The sequence below is a fragment of the Lissotriton vulgaris genome, chromosome 8 (assembly GCF_964263255.1).
Source record: "Lissotriton vulgaris chromosome 8, aLisVul1.2, whole genome shotgun sequence".
In the NCBI taxonomy this organism is placed as follows: domain Eukaryota; kingdom Metazoa; phylum Chordata; class Amphibia; order Caudata; family Salamandridae; genus Lissotriton; species Lissotriton vulgaris.
In genome coordinates, this window is record NC_141696.1 from 583,805,716 (window position 1) to 583,825,529 (window position 19,814).

The window sequence follows — 19,814 nt, forward strand, 5'->3', positions numbered from 1 at the left end:
TGGCCATATGGCAAGGTCGCTAACCGGTGTCAGGTCCTAGTAGCTGCGCCTCACCTAAAGATGTGCGCATGCGTAGCCGGGCCTGGTAATTACCCGGTCCACGCCGTGAACTCCATTTACCCACTAAAGGAGGGCCCTTACTCTGCGCCATCCGGTGACGTCATGAGTATGCGCGCGCGGGGTGGCTACCAGCCTAAGGAAAGCGTGACTACTCCAGCCCGCGCCCCTTTGAACAGCAATTACCTTGCCCCTGAAGTTCTATGAGGTGCCAAGGGCACCTCCCCTTGGGCGGGAACCTCCATGGGATGATGCCCGCCCCCTCAGACCTTAAAATAGCTGCTCACCGGTCATGACCTTACTGCATGCCCCAAACCTAATAAATACGACGACCTATGGAAGAAAAGAGCTAAAGGACAACTACTCTAACTAATATCACATCAAAATCGACATATCGCTACAAAGGAAAAAAGGTCCTACACAACATCACAGTACAGCAAAATAAAGCACATTTCACTAAATGGGAAAAAAGGCCTAAAATAACAATTATCAAACAAATACTTTAGTCACATAAAGCTCGCTAAACCAGGCCTTGTGCTAACAATAACCCAGCAAAGTATATATACATTGAACTAATACAGCTTCAACCAAGTAGTTCCAGGGATGGTGGGTGGGAAAACAAGAAGCCCCGAGCGCGGGGCACGACACGCTGTGGGGGAGCATCCAGAGAACAAGAGGGTCTCCTGGGCGCTCCCCGCTTCTTTATCCCCAAGGGGCCAGGTGAGGGCGGACACGCCCCCACCCAGCCCCTCCTGCATCCCGCCCCCCCCCCCGACCCGGAAGCCCAACAATGACATCCGGGTCAAGGGGGGGCACCAACCAATCGGTGACGAGGCGCGCCCGGACGGGCACGCCCCTCCACCGAGAAGCTCTGAGGAGGGGGACGGTCGCCGCGCCGCCATGCGGGCGGGGGGGCCAAGAGCCCCCCCTTTTCACATGGTCAGCGACTGGCTGCCGCCCCCCTCCCAAATGACCACACCAACTCCTGGACACATGAACACAAAACATGGTTATCTTTGGAAGGCGGGGGGGTCGCGGGACCCCCCCGGCCGTATTTATTAAGTTATAAAATAAAAAAATTTTAATAGCATGATAAATACTTTATACAAAAATCAGCAGGACATTAGATACAATGTTGTCAACAAATATGAGAGACTAACCTTAACAGAGACTCTAATACAGGTTGTTTCCTAACCGAACTAACATCCTAAGCTAGATTTTTGTATACTACATTTCTGGCCATATGGCAAGGTCGCTAACCGGTGTCAGGTCCTAGTAGCTGCGCCTCACCTAAAGATGTGCGCATGCGTAGCCGGGCCTGGTAATTACCCGGTCCACGCCGTGAAACAATTACTAGCTGCGCCTTACCCAGAGATATGCGCATGCGCAGCCGGGCCTGGTAATTACCCGGTCCACACCGTGAACTCCATTTACCCACTAAAGGAGGGCCCTTACTCTGCGCCATCCGGTGACGTCATGAGTATGCGCGCGCGGGGTGGCTACCAGCATAAGGAAAGCGTGACTACTCCAACCCGCGCCCCTTTGAACAGCAATTACCTTGCCCCTGAAGTTCTATGAGGTGCCAAGGGCACCTCCCCTTGGGAGGGAACCTCCATGGGATGATGCCCGCCCCCTCAGACTTTAAAATAGCTGCTCACCGGTCATGACCTTACCGCATGCCCCAAACCTAATAAATACGACGACCTATGGAAGAAAAGAGCTAAAGGACAACTACTCTAACTAATATCACATCAAAATCGACATATCGCTACAAAGGAAAAAAGGTCCTACACAACATCACAGTACAGCATAATAAAGCACATTTCACTAAACGGGAAAAAAGGCCTAAAAGAACAATTATCAAACAAATACTTTAGTCACATAAAGCTCGCTAAACCAGGCCTTGTGCTAACAATAACCCAGCAAAGTATATATACATTGAACTAATACAGCTTCAACCAAGTAGTTCCAGGGATGGTGGGTGGGAAAACAAAAAGCCCCGAGCGCGGGGCACGACACGCTGTGGGGGAGCGATCAGAGAACAAGAGGGTCTCCTGGGCGCTCCCCGCTTCTTTATCCCCAAGGGGCCAGGTGAGGGCGGACACGCCCCCACCCAGCCCCTCCTGCATCCCGCCCCCCCGACCCGGAAGCCCAACAATGACATCCGGGTCAAGGGGGGGCGCCAACCAATCGGTGACGAGGCGCCCCCGGACGGGCACGCCCCTCCACCGAGAAGCTCTGAGGAGGGGGACGGTCGCCGCGCCGCCATGCGGGCGGGGGGGCCAAGAGCCCCCCCTTTTCACATGGTCAGCGACTGGCTGCCACCCCCCTCCCAAATGACCACACCAACTCCTGGACACATGAACACAAAACATGGTTATCTTTGGAAGGCGGGGGGGTCGCGGGACCCCCCCGGCCGTATTTATTAAGTTATAAAATTAAAAAAGGAAAGCGTGACTACTCCAACCCGCGCCCCTTTGAACAGCAATTACCTTGCCCCTGAAGTTCTATGAGGTGCCAAGGGCACCTCCCCTTGGGTGGGAACCTCCATGGGATGATGCCCGCCCCCTCAGACCTTAAAATAGCTGCTCACCGGTCATGACCTTACCGCCACAGGCCAGCATTGTTAACCGACGATCTGGCCTCCCCCTACTCAAGAATTCACCCAGGAGTGTGTTTACCCAGCATAACCCTCCAACCAGGCCCAGAGATTATTAGACCAAAGGACATTCCCTGACTCTGTTAAATGAACCCCATCCTTCAGGTAGAACCTTTCGCCCCAGATACATCCATGTGGAATTGTCTGCAACCGGGGGGCTCGAAATAGTTTGTCCAACTGAGTGTTTATCCTCTTTACCGAGTGATTCAAAGCCCTGACCGAGTCCCCCCCTCGCCACTGCCAACGAGGAATAAGTTGAGACCAGACTACAATGCAACCCGGGCAAGTCTTGGCCACCCACCCTGCCGTGGAGATGATCTCTTCAATCAGGATGCGCCTTCCTAACTTCGCCAGATCATTCTCCCCTACATGGAGTATCACTACCGACGGGGTGGAGGGCTGTTGGGCTAAAAGTCTCTGGAAGAAACCCCTGAACTGGCTGAGGCACAGACCCCCCCTCCCAAAGAATGAGATAGCCAGCCCTTTACGCGCTGCCCTTTCCTGACGGTCTCCTGAAAGAAAAACACGCTCGGCACGCCTCACGTAAGAGTGCCCTACAATCCAGATAACCTTTGTCTTGTGTTCCTCCTGTTGCTCGTGCTGTAATGGTACTGTCCGCTGATGTCCGGTGGTGAGTTCCTCCCCCGCGTCACAGGTTTGAGAAACTGAAAACCAAAAGATACTAAGCGTGAGCACCAAATTGTCACAACATGTCAATTCGCATATAACGTTTATAACATTCGGATGTCCATCTCCCGATGCTCTTCACATCCTCAGCTGAGAGACCCCTTAACGCCGCTTCAGTTGCAGCCCCTATCCTAAAGGAGTGGGTGCCAAATTCTCTAGGATCTAACCCTGCCTGTCTGACTGTTAACTCAAGGACTCTCCTAAACTGGAATCTAGTCAACGGTGTCCCATCAGCGTGACACAACAGTGCACCCCCCGCCGTGCCCCCCCGCTGTCCATGGAAGATCTCCACATGGGAGACTGGGCAGCAAGGGTTGGCCCGGGCCCGTTGGAGCACTATGGTGTGGCCCGAGATTCCTGATCGGTTTTGGACTTCTGAATTATCACCCACATAGTATCCTCTCTGATGGTAATACTAGACCGCTGCAGGCCACCCAATTTATCCTCTTTTGATCCTGCCACCAGTTCGCTAATCCTTAAGGCCCCATAAAAGGCCAGGGAAAATGCAGCTTTGAACAAGAGGACCTCCCACTGCGAGCTACAGACCTGGTGCAATGCCTCAATCCAATGGGCCTTCTCGTGTCTACAGAGTGTCCCAGCAGCCGGCGCCAACCCCTCAGAACCTTGCGAACTATAAAGGTATTCGTGGGATCTCGCATGCCCCTAGTCTGTGCAAAGAAAGAGACTGCTGCCCTGTGCCTGCTTGCCGCTGTCACTGTGCGTCCTTCCTTGTGCATCCATTCTAAATAGGCCTCAAAATTGGCCTCCTGAGCCCACTTAACTGCCCATTCCTGACCCAAGAAATTACAGTAAGACAAAAACGCCCCTTCGTATGCTGTCCTGGTCCTGGGGGCTAAGCTAGCAACCACGAGGTCCTGTAATCTGGGGCACCAATCTGCCAAAGAACTGCCGGGAAGTGTGTTGGCAAAGGGTCTGCTGCAGGAAGATGTTCCCTGAAGACCTGCATTTGAAAACGAGAAAGGGAATCGGCTGCATTGTTGAGGATGCCAGGCACATGCTTGGCTCTGAAAACTACATTCCACTTTAAGCATTGCAGCACAATCTCTTTTATCAGGCGTAGTATAAACGGACAGCGAGCCCCTTGTTGGTTTATACATTCTACCACTGTCATATTATCCGACCAGAAGACCACTGATTGGTTACATAGATGTTCTGCCCAGACCTTCAATGCAACCCATATCGGGAACAGTTCCAAGAAGCCAATGTTGGTTGTCAGACCCCGTGCTCTCCATTCTTCCGGCCACCGCTGGGCGACCCATTTGTTCCCAAGGATGGCACCGAAGCCCACACTCCCCGCCGCATCAGTCCACAGGCCTAACTCTGCCGATGAAGCAGGGGGAGCTGACCACACTACCCTGCCATTAAAGCCCTCCAGGAATGCCATCCATATATGCATGTCCTGGCACACCTCAGATGACAGCCTAGTGCGGTGATGCTTCTCCCGCAACCCTCTCATCGCCTGAGCAATGGAGCGTGAGAACGGGCGGGCCATAGGGATGACCCGTAGGGCAAAGTTCAACTGCCCCACCACTTCCTGCAGTTGCTGCAAAGAAACCTTGTTCTTTCCTAGGCATTGGCGCAGAGCTGCCTTAAACTTAGACACCTTATCCCTGGGCAACCTGAAGCATCCCTCAATGGAGTCAATTTCGATGCCAAGGAATTCCAGGCAGGTGGCCGGTCCAACCATTTTCCCTGGAGCCAGCGGGACCCCAAAAGCACGCATGAGCACGCAAAATTCCTGCAATGCCCAAGCACACTCCTGAGAGTCCGCTGCCCCCAAGAAAAGGAAGTCATCCAAGTAATGCATGACCTGTTGGTGGCCAGTGACCTGTCTCATAGCCCATTCAAGGAATGAGCTAAATGTCTCAAAGTATGCACATGATATGGAACAGCCCATAGGCATACATTTGTCCATGTAAAACTTGCCATCAAAAGTGAAGCCCAAGAGGTGGTGATCTAAGGGATGTACAGGGAGAAGGCGGAAAGCAGATTCTATGTCAGATTTAGCCATTAATGCACGTGTCCCCAGAGCACGCAGTAAATCAACCGCCTGATCAAATGAGGCATACTTGACACTACAAATCCCTTCATCAATCGCATCATTCAAGGATGTCCCTCTCGGGGCCGATAGGTTGTGGATCAGTCTAAATTGGCCCCTTTCCTTCTTGGGTACTACCCCCAAAGGAGAGCACACAAAATTGGGAACAGGCACCTCTTGGAAGGGGCCTGCTATCCTACCCAGGGACAACTCTTTGGAAATCTTAGCGGCCACCACCTCTGGATTCTGTGATACTGAAAGTTGATTCCTGCAATGTGGGCTGCCTGTGTAACCCATTGCTGGGATCCTAAATCCTTGAGAAAAACCTTCCTGCAGTAGAGTGGCCGCTGTGCGATCAGGGTATCTATTCAACCAGGGGATCATTGCAAAAACGTCTATTGGCGTTGGAGGGGCCAGCTGGACTGAATTACTCAGGCTTCCCTCTACCCCTGTGACCGTGATTACCTTGCTTGTTCCTACACGTTGTCTCGGGATGGGATGGGTGACCACAGATTGAACACGCATGCCTAAATCTACAGGTACCTTGGGGCCTTGAGCAGGAGCGCTTGTTAAAGTCCCAACACACCCCTTTCCTCTCAGACCCCTTATTCTTCCCGGGGACCTCATTCCCCTGGTATGACCGAAAGGGCTGTTGGGGCCTGGCGGAGAATACCCTGGGAGCGCTTGTAGACTGTGTAGGGGCCGTGTCCCCTGAGAACTGCTGGTGCCATGACATGGAATCCACCGTGTCCCATGCTAAAGATGCATTAAATTCTTTGGCCTTCCTGAAATTAATATCATACTCATTCCAGGCATCGCCGGTATACTGATCGCTCCACCTCACAATCCTACTCATGTAACAAGACATAGCTGCTTGGACGTTTGGGGGCCGTTCGGCCGTGATCGCGGCAAGGACAGCAAAGGCCCTGATCCAATTCTTCAAAGTTTCCTCTACCTTGAACCTGGAGCATTGTGCCCTCCATTCACTTGGATGCATCCATTCCGTCATTAACTTAGCCTGTTCCATCTCCCTATTGTCCAACAACAAAGAATAAATGTATACATACTTCCCCGCCCAAATCATTTCCTTCACTGCCTGAGACACATGTTGCCCCAAGTTTTCACTCCTGGATGGCACTACGCCTTCCCCCAAAAGGGGCAGCGCCACCTCCTTACCAATCACGGGCGCCTGTGTTGGTGGGACACTTTCTCCACTTGGCTGGGCTGGACTGGAACCTGTAAGTGAAGAAGATATGGGCACCGCAATACTATCAGCCGCTGTCGCAGCCTTAATTTTCTCCACCAGCTTAACTGCTTCAGCCGCATGGTCGGCTGAGGGAAGACACACACCCCCTTTTCGTAGCCAAGGAAATAATGCCGCTATCTGAGACTCCAACTCAACAGGGACTGGGTCCGGACTGCTGGCCGCACATCCGGGACCCCAGGAGGCACATCAGTGGGTCCAGGCATATTAGGTAATGGGGGCGGTGACGATGGCCCACCCGGGACTGGTACCAGTCCCCCAGGTGCAGGGGGGGTAGGTGCTGCAGGAGGAGCTGGAGCAGCAGGGGGCACCGGTGCCATTGGTGCTGGGATCGCTGGCAGTGGTGCCACTGGAACCGGTATCGTGGGCACTGGTACAGCGGGCACTGGTTCTAAAGGGACCGGGGTTGGGGCACTGAACCTCGGCTTTTTTGCCCTGGATTTCTTAGGTGGGGTAACAAAATCACCCCTTGGCAAAGGAGCCGTTCTCTCCCGTACTGGCCTCCCTGATGGGCCAGGAGGGTCAGCGAACCTATCATTCATGCGGGCCTCTAGTTCATCAACCTTACCCAATCTTTTGTTAATGTGAGCCATTTCCCGCATTACAGCCTGCATCATCGCCTCCATGCTAGACCCCCTTTTGCCACCCCTTTGCCCTGGCATGATCGCACGCCTCTGCCCTACACTCCTTATGTTAACAGACCGTGTGCTCAGTACCTTAACCAGCTGGAGGATGTACAGGGGGCTGTAAGCACCATGCAGCAGCAACCGCAATGCCCCGGCTTATCCGGTTTGTCAGGGGTGAGTAAACTCTAACGTAGACCCACCCGGCGGCAACTAGAAGCTATGAAATGCTAGCCCCCCGCCTTCCTCTTACCGATCAATCCTGCGTGCACCAAGCCGGTATTGGATCAGCCACCACGTCTTATGTCCTCCTCCTTGTGCGAAGAGCCCCCCAAGAATTGTCGTTATCCGCCTGTAACAGAAGATTGAATACATACCGAGGAACAACACAGGAGCGGATTTATGAACACACCAAAAGGAAATATAGAAGGCATACACCCCCTCAATACACTCTGTGTGAATGTCAATCAAACAATCATAAGATCATCCAATGTGCAATATCTCACACTTAAACCAGCAAAGTCTATATTCAGCAATTTCGAACTTTTAAAAGCAGTTCTTTACACTTAAATTCCCCTTCTCTCCCCAAGGGTCTCCCATCCAGGTCCTGCCCTGGTCGACCCTGCTTCGCCACCTCCCTGTGAAAGCCTGCGCTAACAAAAACCCGATTGTGGCGCGAGACGCGGGAAAAAACAAGCGTTAACACTGTGTTTTCGCTAATCCGCCTGTACGGCGTGCAATCCTACCGGTATCCCAACAAAAGGGTAACACACCGCCTTCACTGCCCGGGTCCGTATGCGCCCCCGAGATCAACACGCCGGCCTTTCAACACTGCCGACTGGCAAACCAATCTCCCACGCGGCGCTCCCCCTCCCGCAAAATACCTGCTACTTGACCAATCCTGAGCCCTACGATCGCTCTCCAAACCCGTGCGTGTCCCGGTAACCTCCACTCCTAACGCCAGCAAGAGCGCGATGCCTCCAACGGCCTACGACGATTTCCTGGAGCAATTCGGCGGCCCCGGTATTCCCGCACGAAACACGAAGCCTGCAAAATAAACGAAAAAATGGTTAATAAAACAAGAAGCCCCGAGCGCAGGGCACGACACGCTGTGGGGGAGCGTCCAGAGAACAAGAGGGTCTCCTGGCGCTCCCCGCTTCTTTATCCCCAAGGGGCCAGGTGAGGGCGGACACGCCCCCACCCAGCCCCTCCTGCATCCTGCCCCCCCCCCGACCCGGAAGCCCAACAATGACATCCGGGTCAAGGGGGGGCGCCAACCAATCGGTGACGAGGCGCACCCGGACGGGCACGCCCCTCCACCGAGAAGCTCTGAGGAGGGGGACGGTCGTCGCGCCGCCATGCGGGCGGGGGGGCCAAGAGCCCCCCCTTTTCATATACATAGTTACCATGACACTGATGGGCAACAGTTCTCCTACAGAATAAATCCAATACGCTGTACCAAAAGCGTGAGCATCTGCCCTACCTCATCCATCACTGTCAGCCCTCCTCCCTCCTTTTTCCCTCACACTGCGGTAAGCTCTAATACCTCTTGCAATTGTGACTACCAACAGCACTGTTAACTTGCGTAATTCTAAAAAACACCTCTTTTCTCACTCCTGTAGTACCCGGCTGGGTCCAGTGTGAGTATTCTTACCTTTATTCTTCTGCACTCAACCAGTGTTTGCACTTTTTTCACATGGCTGCGCATACCTTTTGTTCCAGGTACATCAGTTTTCCCTTGGCTATTTATTTGTTTAACTACCAATAGTGATCCATTTGGACTATAATTTACACCACTCTTTTTAATATTGCAGACGTCCCTATATCATTAGGTCCTGAAGAGACCCTGTATGTATGGAAGGGTCGAAATGTTGCCGACATTAAAAGAAACGAATCAATAACCCAATACTGACTATTGTTTACAGTGTTGTAGAACATTGTTGAAAGTATAAAAAGGATGTTTCATGAAAATATTGGAAACCATACTATAACTGTAACTAGATGTCACTACATTTTCCTGTTTTGGTTCCAAATCTGCACTGGGGACACTAAGCACTATTGTTTATGTATATTTGAATTTTGTCTGAATATTTTATATAAACTATCAATACACAAATACAGTATACTCAGCTACGTTTTTGTCTGATGTCCATGTAACCCATCTCAGAGGAGGTCTTACATCGGAAGAACCTGGATACCAGCATGTTCCACTCAGCAACAGAACGGATACATGACCTTAAGATTAATTGAAGAAGCCATATAATAGAAGCATAAACCAGGAAAACCGATCCGTCCCTAATTGCAAATCCCAGGAAATTTGAAATTAATGAAAATGTTGGGAACATAAGAAAACTGAGACAAAGGGTGACGAAAGAAATAAGGCCACTGCATTAAAATTTGGAAATGAACTTCAAACGAAGCATATGCCTTAAGCAGAAGCCGTTACTTCTTTGATACAGTTCACGCTTGGATTCGGTATACTGAAAATCATATAAAGTTAACGCTCATGAGAGATATACAGAATTCCTGAGGAAGGCATAGACGAAACGCGTTGAAAGGAATTTTCTGTTTCTGTATACAATCATGAACTACTGTATTGTAATTTAGAAAGTTGTATCATATTATCCATTTTGTATTTCATGTATGTGTAATATAATTTTTGTATTATATATTTGATACTTAAAGGAGAAAAATAAGGTAATGAATTCATGAAACATCAAAAAAATAATAATGCAATAAAATAGAAAGTGAAAATACACATGTTATCATGTGGTATGAATTATACAATTATTTGACGTCTAAATGATGACTTGAACCATGCACAAAACCCTGTGCTAATCTTTTGTTTCTAAAAAATAGTTTCCTTACCAGGGTTTATCCTGTTAGGTAGGGGCCCCTTTCTTCCTTACACAGTCCATATAACCCACGTACATTGCCATTGTGCATCCTTATTACTTATATCATATCTCATTGTTTCCACAAGAACCACTGTTTCTTGCTATATAATATGTACCCTGGTTCTTCGTGAGTAGGGTTTCCCTTGTTTTTGTTAATCATTAGTTCAGGGCAGCATCGTCGAGCGTAAGGGTGATTAATAGATGCCTGGCACAATGATTGCAGTGGCTCTGGTGGGCGCCACACGGTAATCCTTACAGGCTGTGCAGGGATTTATGGAGGCACTGAAGGAGTGTTAACGCTACCAGCAAGATCTGTGAGAGGGGTCGGAGCGCCATAGGTATATGATATAGGTCAGCTTGCGCTTGCAGCCCTCAAGTGTTCAGTGCAGTTTGGCCGTGCAGAGTAAGAGCATTTGTGGTGCCAAATCTCTGTTATGTCCGAGGGGGAGGCAGGGGGTGCCTCGGTCCCTCACAGCAGCGGCGAACTTCTTAACGGCCCCCACTCACCAGGGAAGTTGCACTTCGCCCGCAGTGATACCAATGGCGGCTTTTGGTAAAGATGCTATTTGTCGGCCTCCGACCTCCGTGGCAGCAGCCATGCGCACTTGGCTGAGGCGGCAGCCGGGTCAGGCGTCAGTGTTGTGAAAGTGCATGGGCGCGTTGGAATATTTTGCTGCGGCGCCCCTGTATGTCTAGCCTGGTCTTGAGGGTTGGGGCTGCAGGTCTCGGGGTCTGTGTCCCTCCATTGTTCAGTGGCACTCCGGTGAATCACCGTATGATGTGTAGGTCCCAGGCACTTCTCCAGAGCCGGCGGCCGTTACTCATAGCGTGCAGCCGCCACCTTGGGAGATCGGTTGCGCTGGACTTGGGGGAGGTTTTCTTAGCAATTAAGGCAGATTCACTGGTGGCCACTGCCTTGAAAGATGACGGCAGTGCTCCTGTAGTATTGTGGCACTTGTTTGAGGTCTCTGGAGCAGCTGTGAGGAAGATAATGGTTTTTATGAGCCCTGAGATGCAAGAGCCTCACCCAAGTGCGGCATCTTGCTGTGCACCCTCTAGTGTCCCCAGAAAAAATAATACTTTAATTTGCTGAGAACAATAAACAAAAAAAGAAAATTACACAGTCTGTCAGCAACTTGATATATCATTAACCGTCAATCAGCAAATAGTTCCTACCTCTGACAGACAATATAGTGCAGAATCAAAATCCATTAATGACTACACATGTATAATCACTACTTTATGGAATGCTAAGACTGATGTCTAATTTATCTCTGACAAATACAGATATTACTCAATATGTTACATCCAACATCAAGAAGAACAGAACTTAAAGGTTTATGAGATAACTTGAAAAAAATATTTAGCTCAAACATAAATGACACTGTTTAGGATTAAATATTGTCAATGTTAAGGGCGTGGTGGACACCTTCACAACACAACAGTTCAGTTCCAAACAATGTGCCCAGCACGTCCTAGTATAGAAGTCAGGAACTCTTTCTGTATTCTCCTTTTCTTGCTTTCCAGTCCGGCTGCTCGGGAAGAGTTTTACACAGCTGTCCAGGGCTGTTTTTTGTTTGTTTGCAGTGATAATCAATGTGCATGGCAGGGTGAGATCGGTAAGTTGAAAGTAAAAGTAAAGTGAGCCTATTGTCTCATTTTACTTTCATTTCCATCAGTGCTAGGTGCATATTTTAGCTCCTGATCGCTTATTTTCATCGGAGAGGTATCACTGGAAAGGGGAGACTCTCCCTTCCCATCATTATCTCTCTCTAATAGATTCCTGATCATAGATCACTGAAGGACGGTGATTCCCAAACAAGTCTCCACCCACTAAATCCCAGGGATGGAGAAGAGCCTACCCTGGGATTATGGAAGTGTTTCCCAAAGCAAAATATTAACTCAGGAATTGAGTCCCCCTCGGGGTGGTTGTTGGAATTATCCCCAATTATCCAAACTAGGGACATGCAAAGCTAATAAGATTGTCATGGTAAACATATAAAAAAAAGGTGTGGTGTGGCCCACCTTGGCAGCGGGCCATGTCCCCACCCTAAAGGAGACAAACAGTCTTTTTGCCCATTTGGTGAAATATTGGGAACTTTTTCCCCAGCTACCCCCGAGAAGTGTAGCGAGCCTACTAGGCACCAAGGAAAAAAGAGTGGGCAGACTGCCAATGCATAAGGCCATGTCTCCACTCCAAAGCAGTATTACTATCCCTCCGATGAGCATATGGGGTGATTATCCCAAATTGGTCTAAAGGGGAAACAGAAAACTTACTAAACACATGTAGGAAAAAAAGTAGAAAAAATGGATGGGGGGGGGGGATCACCCAGGCATTGGACTGTGTCTCCACCACAGAATAGGGTCAACCGTTTTAACCACCCCAGGGGATAGATTGGGGGTGTTTATCCCAGTAGGGCAGAGAGCCTAGAAAACCCCAGGGTGAAAAGGACCAACAACAGGGAGATCAGCAGCCTGCCCAAGTATCTGACCATAGCGACTATGCATGGTCCCTGGTTTTATACAAACCACACAAATGGGGTGCTGTTTTATTTCAAGATGTACGGGAATGCTGTATGGTAAGACGTTTGACGATTCAAGTAGATTCCAGAACTTTCCCTATCAGAAAAGTGAGGAAAATGTGTGATTTTAGCCAAAGGTTGAAGTCTGCAGGGCATTTTGTGAAATACAAGCCAGTGGTATCCATGCACCCTTGACCCTCAAGTGGGTCTAGTTTTAAAATAATGTCTGAGTTTTGTAGGTTTCATTGGGTGGCGGCCTAGCCCAGGTCCAACTTCTGCAGCTACCGACATAGACAAAATAGGTTGATTTTGATAGGTGAAATTTGATATCTACATATTGGGTTTATCGGCCTTTCCTGTCACAGGAGCTTGGCCCACGCACACAACTGGGGTATGAGTCTTATAGGAAGACATGTGGGGACACAGAGTAGTAGATCAATTGCCTTTCTCTCTATTGTTTTATTCCAAATGTAAGCTATAATGCATTAATGAACACATTATTCTAAATGCCCTCTGGATCACATGGTAGTATTAGTTACCTCAAATTCAGATGTGTTCAAATAAACATTATTCCTAAACTCAGTATTTTGTGCACATTTAAAAATTAGGGAGATTTCATTCATACCCATTTTTCATTCTCAATGAAATCTCATTATAAGCTGCACGTCTGTTGTTGGCTCTGGGCATTTTGTATGCTTAGAAAAGCAGCAAACATCATACATCTCTGCGACCAATAGGGTCTGACAGAAGTAATGGTAAGTCAGCCACTAGGGCAACACTTTTAAGATTAATTGTCATTAAATCATATATTTTCCTACTTAGTTTATATTTTTTTAATAATGCGATGATTATTTTCATTGTGGAAACCAATGACAATCTATACAAATGACCTCTTGTAAAAAAAATATTTTTTCTAGTTTACAGAAATGTATTACTTTACAGAAATGTATTGATTTCCATGGGTTTCATACCTGTCTCTGCCATACACTGCAATTAGGTTAAACCCACAAAAAATATGAAAAATTGACTACTAATTAGAAAAATGCAAATACTTTTTGCAACTCTGCTTGCTCGTGAAAGGTTTGAAGATGGTGATCCTACCACAAGAAACCTTTTGTTGATGCCATTTTTTACACAGCACTTTTCCCATTTTCCATAGTAAAACCCCAAGTTTAGTTACATTTTAGAGATTTTCATAGTTCTCTCAAGAGGGTACACAAACCATGGGCACTTTTAGAATTCCAAACATTTAGGGCAAAAAGGTGCAAATAGGAGTTGTATAATTTTTGTGTAAAAAAAGTATGAAGGTTTAAGTAAGACCTATCTGAAAATGTCTAAAAAAGTGCTTAGTATTCGAGGGGGATGAAGCAGCCAATTGGTTAAAATGCTTACCCACTGAAAATGTGGTACATATGGATTTGTTGGTTAACTTACATAATGTCATTTAAATGGTAAAAGGGTGACAATAGTATGGCTTTCTCCTGAAACATCTGACAATCACAAAAGAGTCAGAAAAAACCTTGCCTAAAAAAATCAAAACTTTGGCAATACGATATCTTCAAATTGAAGACGTATTGAAAGGAACATCTTATTGACTTTTACTATTGTAATCATAACCTGCTTTAGAAGGAAACTGTTTATATATTTTGCACAAAAATGTACCTACTGATCAAATGTCACGCTAGGCATAAACAGCAAGACTACATTGTTAAATGTTAGTAAGACTAGTCTTATCAAACATTCAAAATAAATGTAATTTACTACTGCAAAGTAAGCTACCAAGACACAGTGAAAAAGGAACAATTCTACTTTGCCTGCTTCAAACTGGGTGGAAGAAAACTCATTAATTGAAAACAATACAAGTTATAAAGTATCCTTTCAAACCTCAAACACACTGTAACGTGTCCAGTTTTACAAACATATGTAAAAGTTTTGCTGGACAAAATTCAACAATAAGAAAGATTAGCACCTGAAACACAGAAAGTAACACAGGAAAATAAAACAGCGAAACCAGTTAATGGCCATAAAGAGAATCAACAACGAGGCAGAAATAACTATATGTGAAGTGGAAAGTGTGATGCTCAAATTAATTTCAGCAGAACCGTATTACAACACGCGATTCCCACAACTTGGAAGTTGCCAATGAGGAACTTGAAGTGCAATTTGACATCAAATTCTACACGATCAACATCATGACATGTAGGGAAACAGCTGTAACAACATAAACATATTGCTATACATTAGTAGACAACCAGAAACTGAAAAACGTTTTTTTATTACACCAACACTGCATGTGTGCATTCTTTAACTGGAGGTGCACTTTCATGTGTAGTAACAGCTACCACAGGATTAGCTGTAAAGAACATTAAACGTGTAGCAATACATAGCTTGTTCATGCTACAAGTGGAAACTGATAATACAACTAAACAAATAATAGTGAAGCAAGACAGCAATTTAGGAGGAGTTTAGTCTCAATTAATATCTTGATAACTCAGAAAGTGAGCATGGTGTCTAAATGAATGTTAATACGTTTGCATTTAAGTTTTTAGAAGTTCTACAGGCGAACTGAAGTACTGTTTTTGAAGAAAAACACAGTGATTTTCATAATCTACCAAAATTAACACGTCAAAGGACAGTATGTTTTTCAAATGTTAACCAAAGAAGCTAGGAAAAACACTGGAAGTACTGGAAATGCAAATGAATGGATATACTTGATTTAAGATTAGCTTATTGGAAAATGAGTGGTAACATAAAGGGGCACAAGTCCGAAAAAAATAAGTTAGGAGATTAACAAAGTTAGGAAGTATGCAAGTGTCATCATAGTGCGTTAGCTCACAGGGTATGACATCACGGCACGTAACATCACACATGGCATCAAAGAAAGTGGCATCACAAGAAATGACATCAGATCTTAAGACATCACATGTTTAGCAGGCCTATCATGAGTACATTTGCGAGCATTACAATATTTAACAAATGAGAATTTGCGTCAGAGTTGTGCCTAAAAAGTGCAAAATTCCAACGCAAACCCTTGGCCTCAATTTATACATGTACTTTTTTACAACCATGCCACAAAGAAGTTGACAACAGGGAGAAACGTGGCAGTAAATCTGATCTGCTTAATTGGTTGCAAATAATGCATTTGAAAATATCCTATGGGGTTAGGGCACCAGATCTTTGTGTGCCAACTAAATCTCATGGAATAATAATAATGGTAAGATACATTTGCAGAATAAAGTATTTGCTGGAGAGATCTGTATTGAATCAAAGAAGCACAGAGGTCTATTATGTCTCCTACAAAGCACATTATGTAACGCAGAGATAACCGATTTTCATTTTATGTAAATGTGTTCTTGCTATATCCTTTAGGTAGTTGCAGTTCATATATTGCAATCCTTCTAATATAGCACAGTGAGCTATGAAGGATATGTGCTCCTATGCTTTGTAATCCTCACTGTCTTATGTAACAAATCATACACATTGATTTACACACATATTATTCATTGTCAATGTATAAAGTGTACATGTGATGTAAAGCATTCAGACACCCTACATTAGGATGAGTAGCACTATAGTGCAATAAAGGAAATGAAACCAAATAATGTTTTTTAAGTTGATATGTGTGTAAATACTGGGACAGACCAACGTATCTGACAGTGTATGCATACCTCTTATATACAGGGACTAAATGAAATCAAAAGCATGCGTCTCTTAAGTACCTGTAAAAATGATTACCTGTATTCTTTTGTTTCCCATCCATTGCAGGTAGGGGTGAGGCTCGCGATTGCTCCCAGCCAGTACAGTCCAACAAAATGAGGGCTAATTGACCCTTTTCTTCGGCCTCTTTTATGGGCCTAGCTGGAATGTGATAAGCCCTCTCCCTGCCTGCATGTTGCTGCTCGGGTGAAAGAAAATTACACTGGGACAAGTTTAGCATATTTCTGTGGGGCCCAATTTCTTCACAGTGTAGACAGCCTCCACCCTGTGAAAAGAGTGAACACACAGGGACTCATTTATGAGGCCCAACCGGCACTATTGCACCGCCGGAACGTCACTTTTTTGATGTTCCAGTGGCGCAATGTACCACTGGCATATTTATAAGGCCACATAAGCCATGTTATGTGGCTTTTCATGGCCTTATATATATGTCCCCCTTTCACATAGAGAACTGCGTGAAAGGGGCGTTCCATGGGTGTTGCTGGAGGCCTTCCCAGCAACATCCATAGCTTTTTAACACTGCCCAAGATTTACGAGAAATGGTAAGTCTGAGGCAGAGCCAAAAATGTACCCTTCCTCAGGGTAGGCGCAAGGGAGGCACAGCGAGGAGAATATCTTTATTTCTGCTTGTTTTTCCTTTCTATGTGTGCTGTATTCTGCAGCACACATAGAAAGGGGAAAAAGCCTCTTGTGATTGTTTTTGTGCAGGAAGGTTTTCCTTCCTGCACAAAAATAATCATCCCGGCAATGCAGGCAGCCTTGCACCATGGTGCAAAGGTGCCTGTGTTGGCACACGGCAAACCATTGTGCACAGGTGCAGGGGAAAAGGACAGGAATAAGCTGTATCTAACCGATACAGTTCATTCCTGCCCTTTTCATTTGCTGTAGAGCAGTGCAGCAGCAAGTCCTGCTGCGCTACCCTTCAAAAACTGCGCAAAACCATTCAAGATGCTCATATTGAATATTTAAATATATAAGCCCATTTGCTAAAGAAAATACTTAAATCAAGGCAAGGTACTTTTCTAACCTATTCTTAGAAAGTTATTAGGTATTACGGAGACTTAGCAGACAGGCCCGAGATCTTGGCATTGTATTGTATGGGAAAATTATAGAAGTATATTAAACTCAAAAACAAATATAAAAAATATGTTTATGATAAATATAAGGGTAAATTAGTTTTATATATTTATTTTAAATATAGAACAACGTTTTAAAAATGAGCATTGTTGACTTATTTTTTAATTAACTATTTTATTAATGCAAATATTACATTAACCTGGAATGATTTGTGGCTCCTGTTGTGTTCTAGTTTACATTACGCCTGCCACGCAAAGATGCGTGAGGCGTGGCACCTCATGACCTGGATAATAAAAGAGGCCCACGCACGCACGTACGCCAGTTGGCGTCAGCGAGCGGAGCCACAAACAGCACCCAGTGTCCTTGTGTGTTATTACGGCCTTCGGCCACGTGTCAGGTTCATAGGCCCCAGATTGCCCCTGAGTGTAGCAAGCCCTGTGGACCCCCATATCCCACCGGCCCCCACAACACAACAGCTGGCGACGAGGGTGGGCGTACCCTCGCTGTGTGTGTGTGTCCTGCGCCCACACTGCTGGGGCGGCCGCGAGCTCTGTCATCAGCTTGCGGCGCTCGTGCCCTTCAGATCCGCCGGCAGTGCGGCAACGTGACCTGGGCCCGGACCGGTGTCTCCGGACAGGGGCACCCCCGACAGGTGAGCTGCGACGCCTCGCATGTGCGTGCCCCGCAGGGGTTGGCCTTATCGGCGCACTGTGACGGAGCCCCGGTGGGGGGGGAGTAAGCCAAAACTCCTGCCGCCTGCTGCAACACCCGGCATTGGAAGCCCCGGCCAGCGCCGCATACTGGCAGGCAGCCGATGCGGGAAGCGCGCTGCCAGGTGAAACCGCGGGGGAGGGTTCGCGCCGCACGAAGGCCCAGGCCACGCCTCCCCGTCTCCACGCTCCCCGGGCACATGAGGCTTGGACCACAGGAGTCGCCCAGAAGGCACATCCTTGCACGGAGAAGGCCCAACGCCTCTGAAAGAGGGAGAAGTACCCCGAGTGAAGGGGAAACACGCCGAACAAACCAGGGACAGCATAGCAAGCAAACCAGGCTCAGCTGAACTCCATAGCCAGCAAGCATTGGTAAAAGGCCACTTCCCACGTCAGTAGGTGGAACAGAGCACTGAGCAGACATCACCAACGCGCCACACTCGTCCACTGCACGGCACACTAAAACCACAAACATGGCCACAATACCCCCAATCGAACCATTCATAGTGGAGGGGTCACCATCGTCATTGGCCCCAAAGTGGAAGGACTGGGTAGACCGGCTACTAATTTTCTTTGAGGCCACCAAAGTTCACAAAGAAAAGAAACGAGCCAAGATACTCCACTTAGGGGGAAAAGACATTCACAATATTGCCAAAACTCTAGTGGAAGTCCCACCAAAAAATTACCACTCGCTCATAAATGCTCTGAATGCATACTTCGAGCCCATGGCCAACCAGGACTATGAGAGATTCAGATTCCGACAAGCTAGGCAGTTGCCGGAAGAGTCCCTAGACACGTATCATGCACGGCTAAAGAACCTGGCGTCGACCTGTGGGTTTGCGGACGTCACAGAGGAAATACAGGGACAGATCATCCAAGGATGTGCCTCTGCCAAACTCAGAGAGCGCATTTCTGGAAGAGTCTGGGAAACCCCTGGCAGACATTCTCACACTTGGCCAAACCAAAGAGCTATCAAAGGCCCGGGCGGCCTACATGGAACCGGCACTTCAAGCACCGGTGAAAGCAGAACCGGTCAACAAAATGACAGTGAGACCCCCAACGAAATGGACCAAGAAAAACACAGGAGCTGCTGCAGTGACGTCGGGAAAGACCTGCGGATACTGCGGGGGACCTCCTCACCAAGCTGCGGACTGCCCGGCAAAAGGAAAGCGATGCTCAGGATGTGGTCGGTTCAATCACTTCGAGAAGGTGTGTCGGGCCAAGAAATTCCAGAAACCTAGGCAGGTGGTAAACGCTGTGCCAGAAGGTGATCCCAGTCCGAGTGACATGGATGGTGACGAGGAGGAATAAAAGACAGTGCACAAAGTGCACATGATTGGCACTGCAATCCGCCGAGCCCGGCGACTGCCTCAGTGTGGCATCAGAGTGGATGAACAAGAGCTCATGGCTGTAGTAGACACAGGCGTGACCATCAACATCATGGCCGCCACTCTCTATCAAACACTCGATCGGCCCCTGGCTTTGAGCCCATCACCCATCACTGTGTTCGCATATGGACAGGACACCCCGCTCAATATTCGA

General features: G+C 47.6%; 1 protein-coding gene across 1 annotated transcript; it reads right to left on the reverse strand.

The window, feature by feature from the left end:
* Positions 1-5,889: 5,889 nt before the first annotated feature.
* On the reverse strand, positions 5,890-18,747 carry LOC147697754 (uncharacterized). Its single transcript, XM_086936132.1, has 2 exons — positions 18,610-18,747; positions 5,890-6,846 (listed from the first exon to the last, which is right to left on the reverse strand). Exons 1-2 carry the CDS (start codon positions 18,745-18,747, stop codon positions 5,890-5,892), a joined length of 1,095 nt encoding a protein of 364 aa, XP_086792258.1.
* Between the last annotated feature and the right edge of the window lie 1,067 nt (positions 18,748-19,814).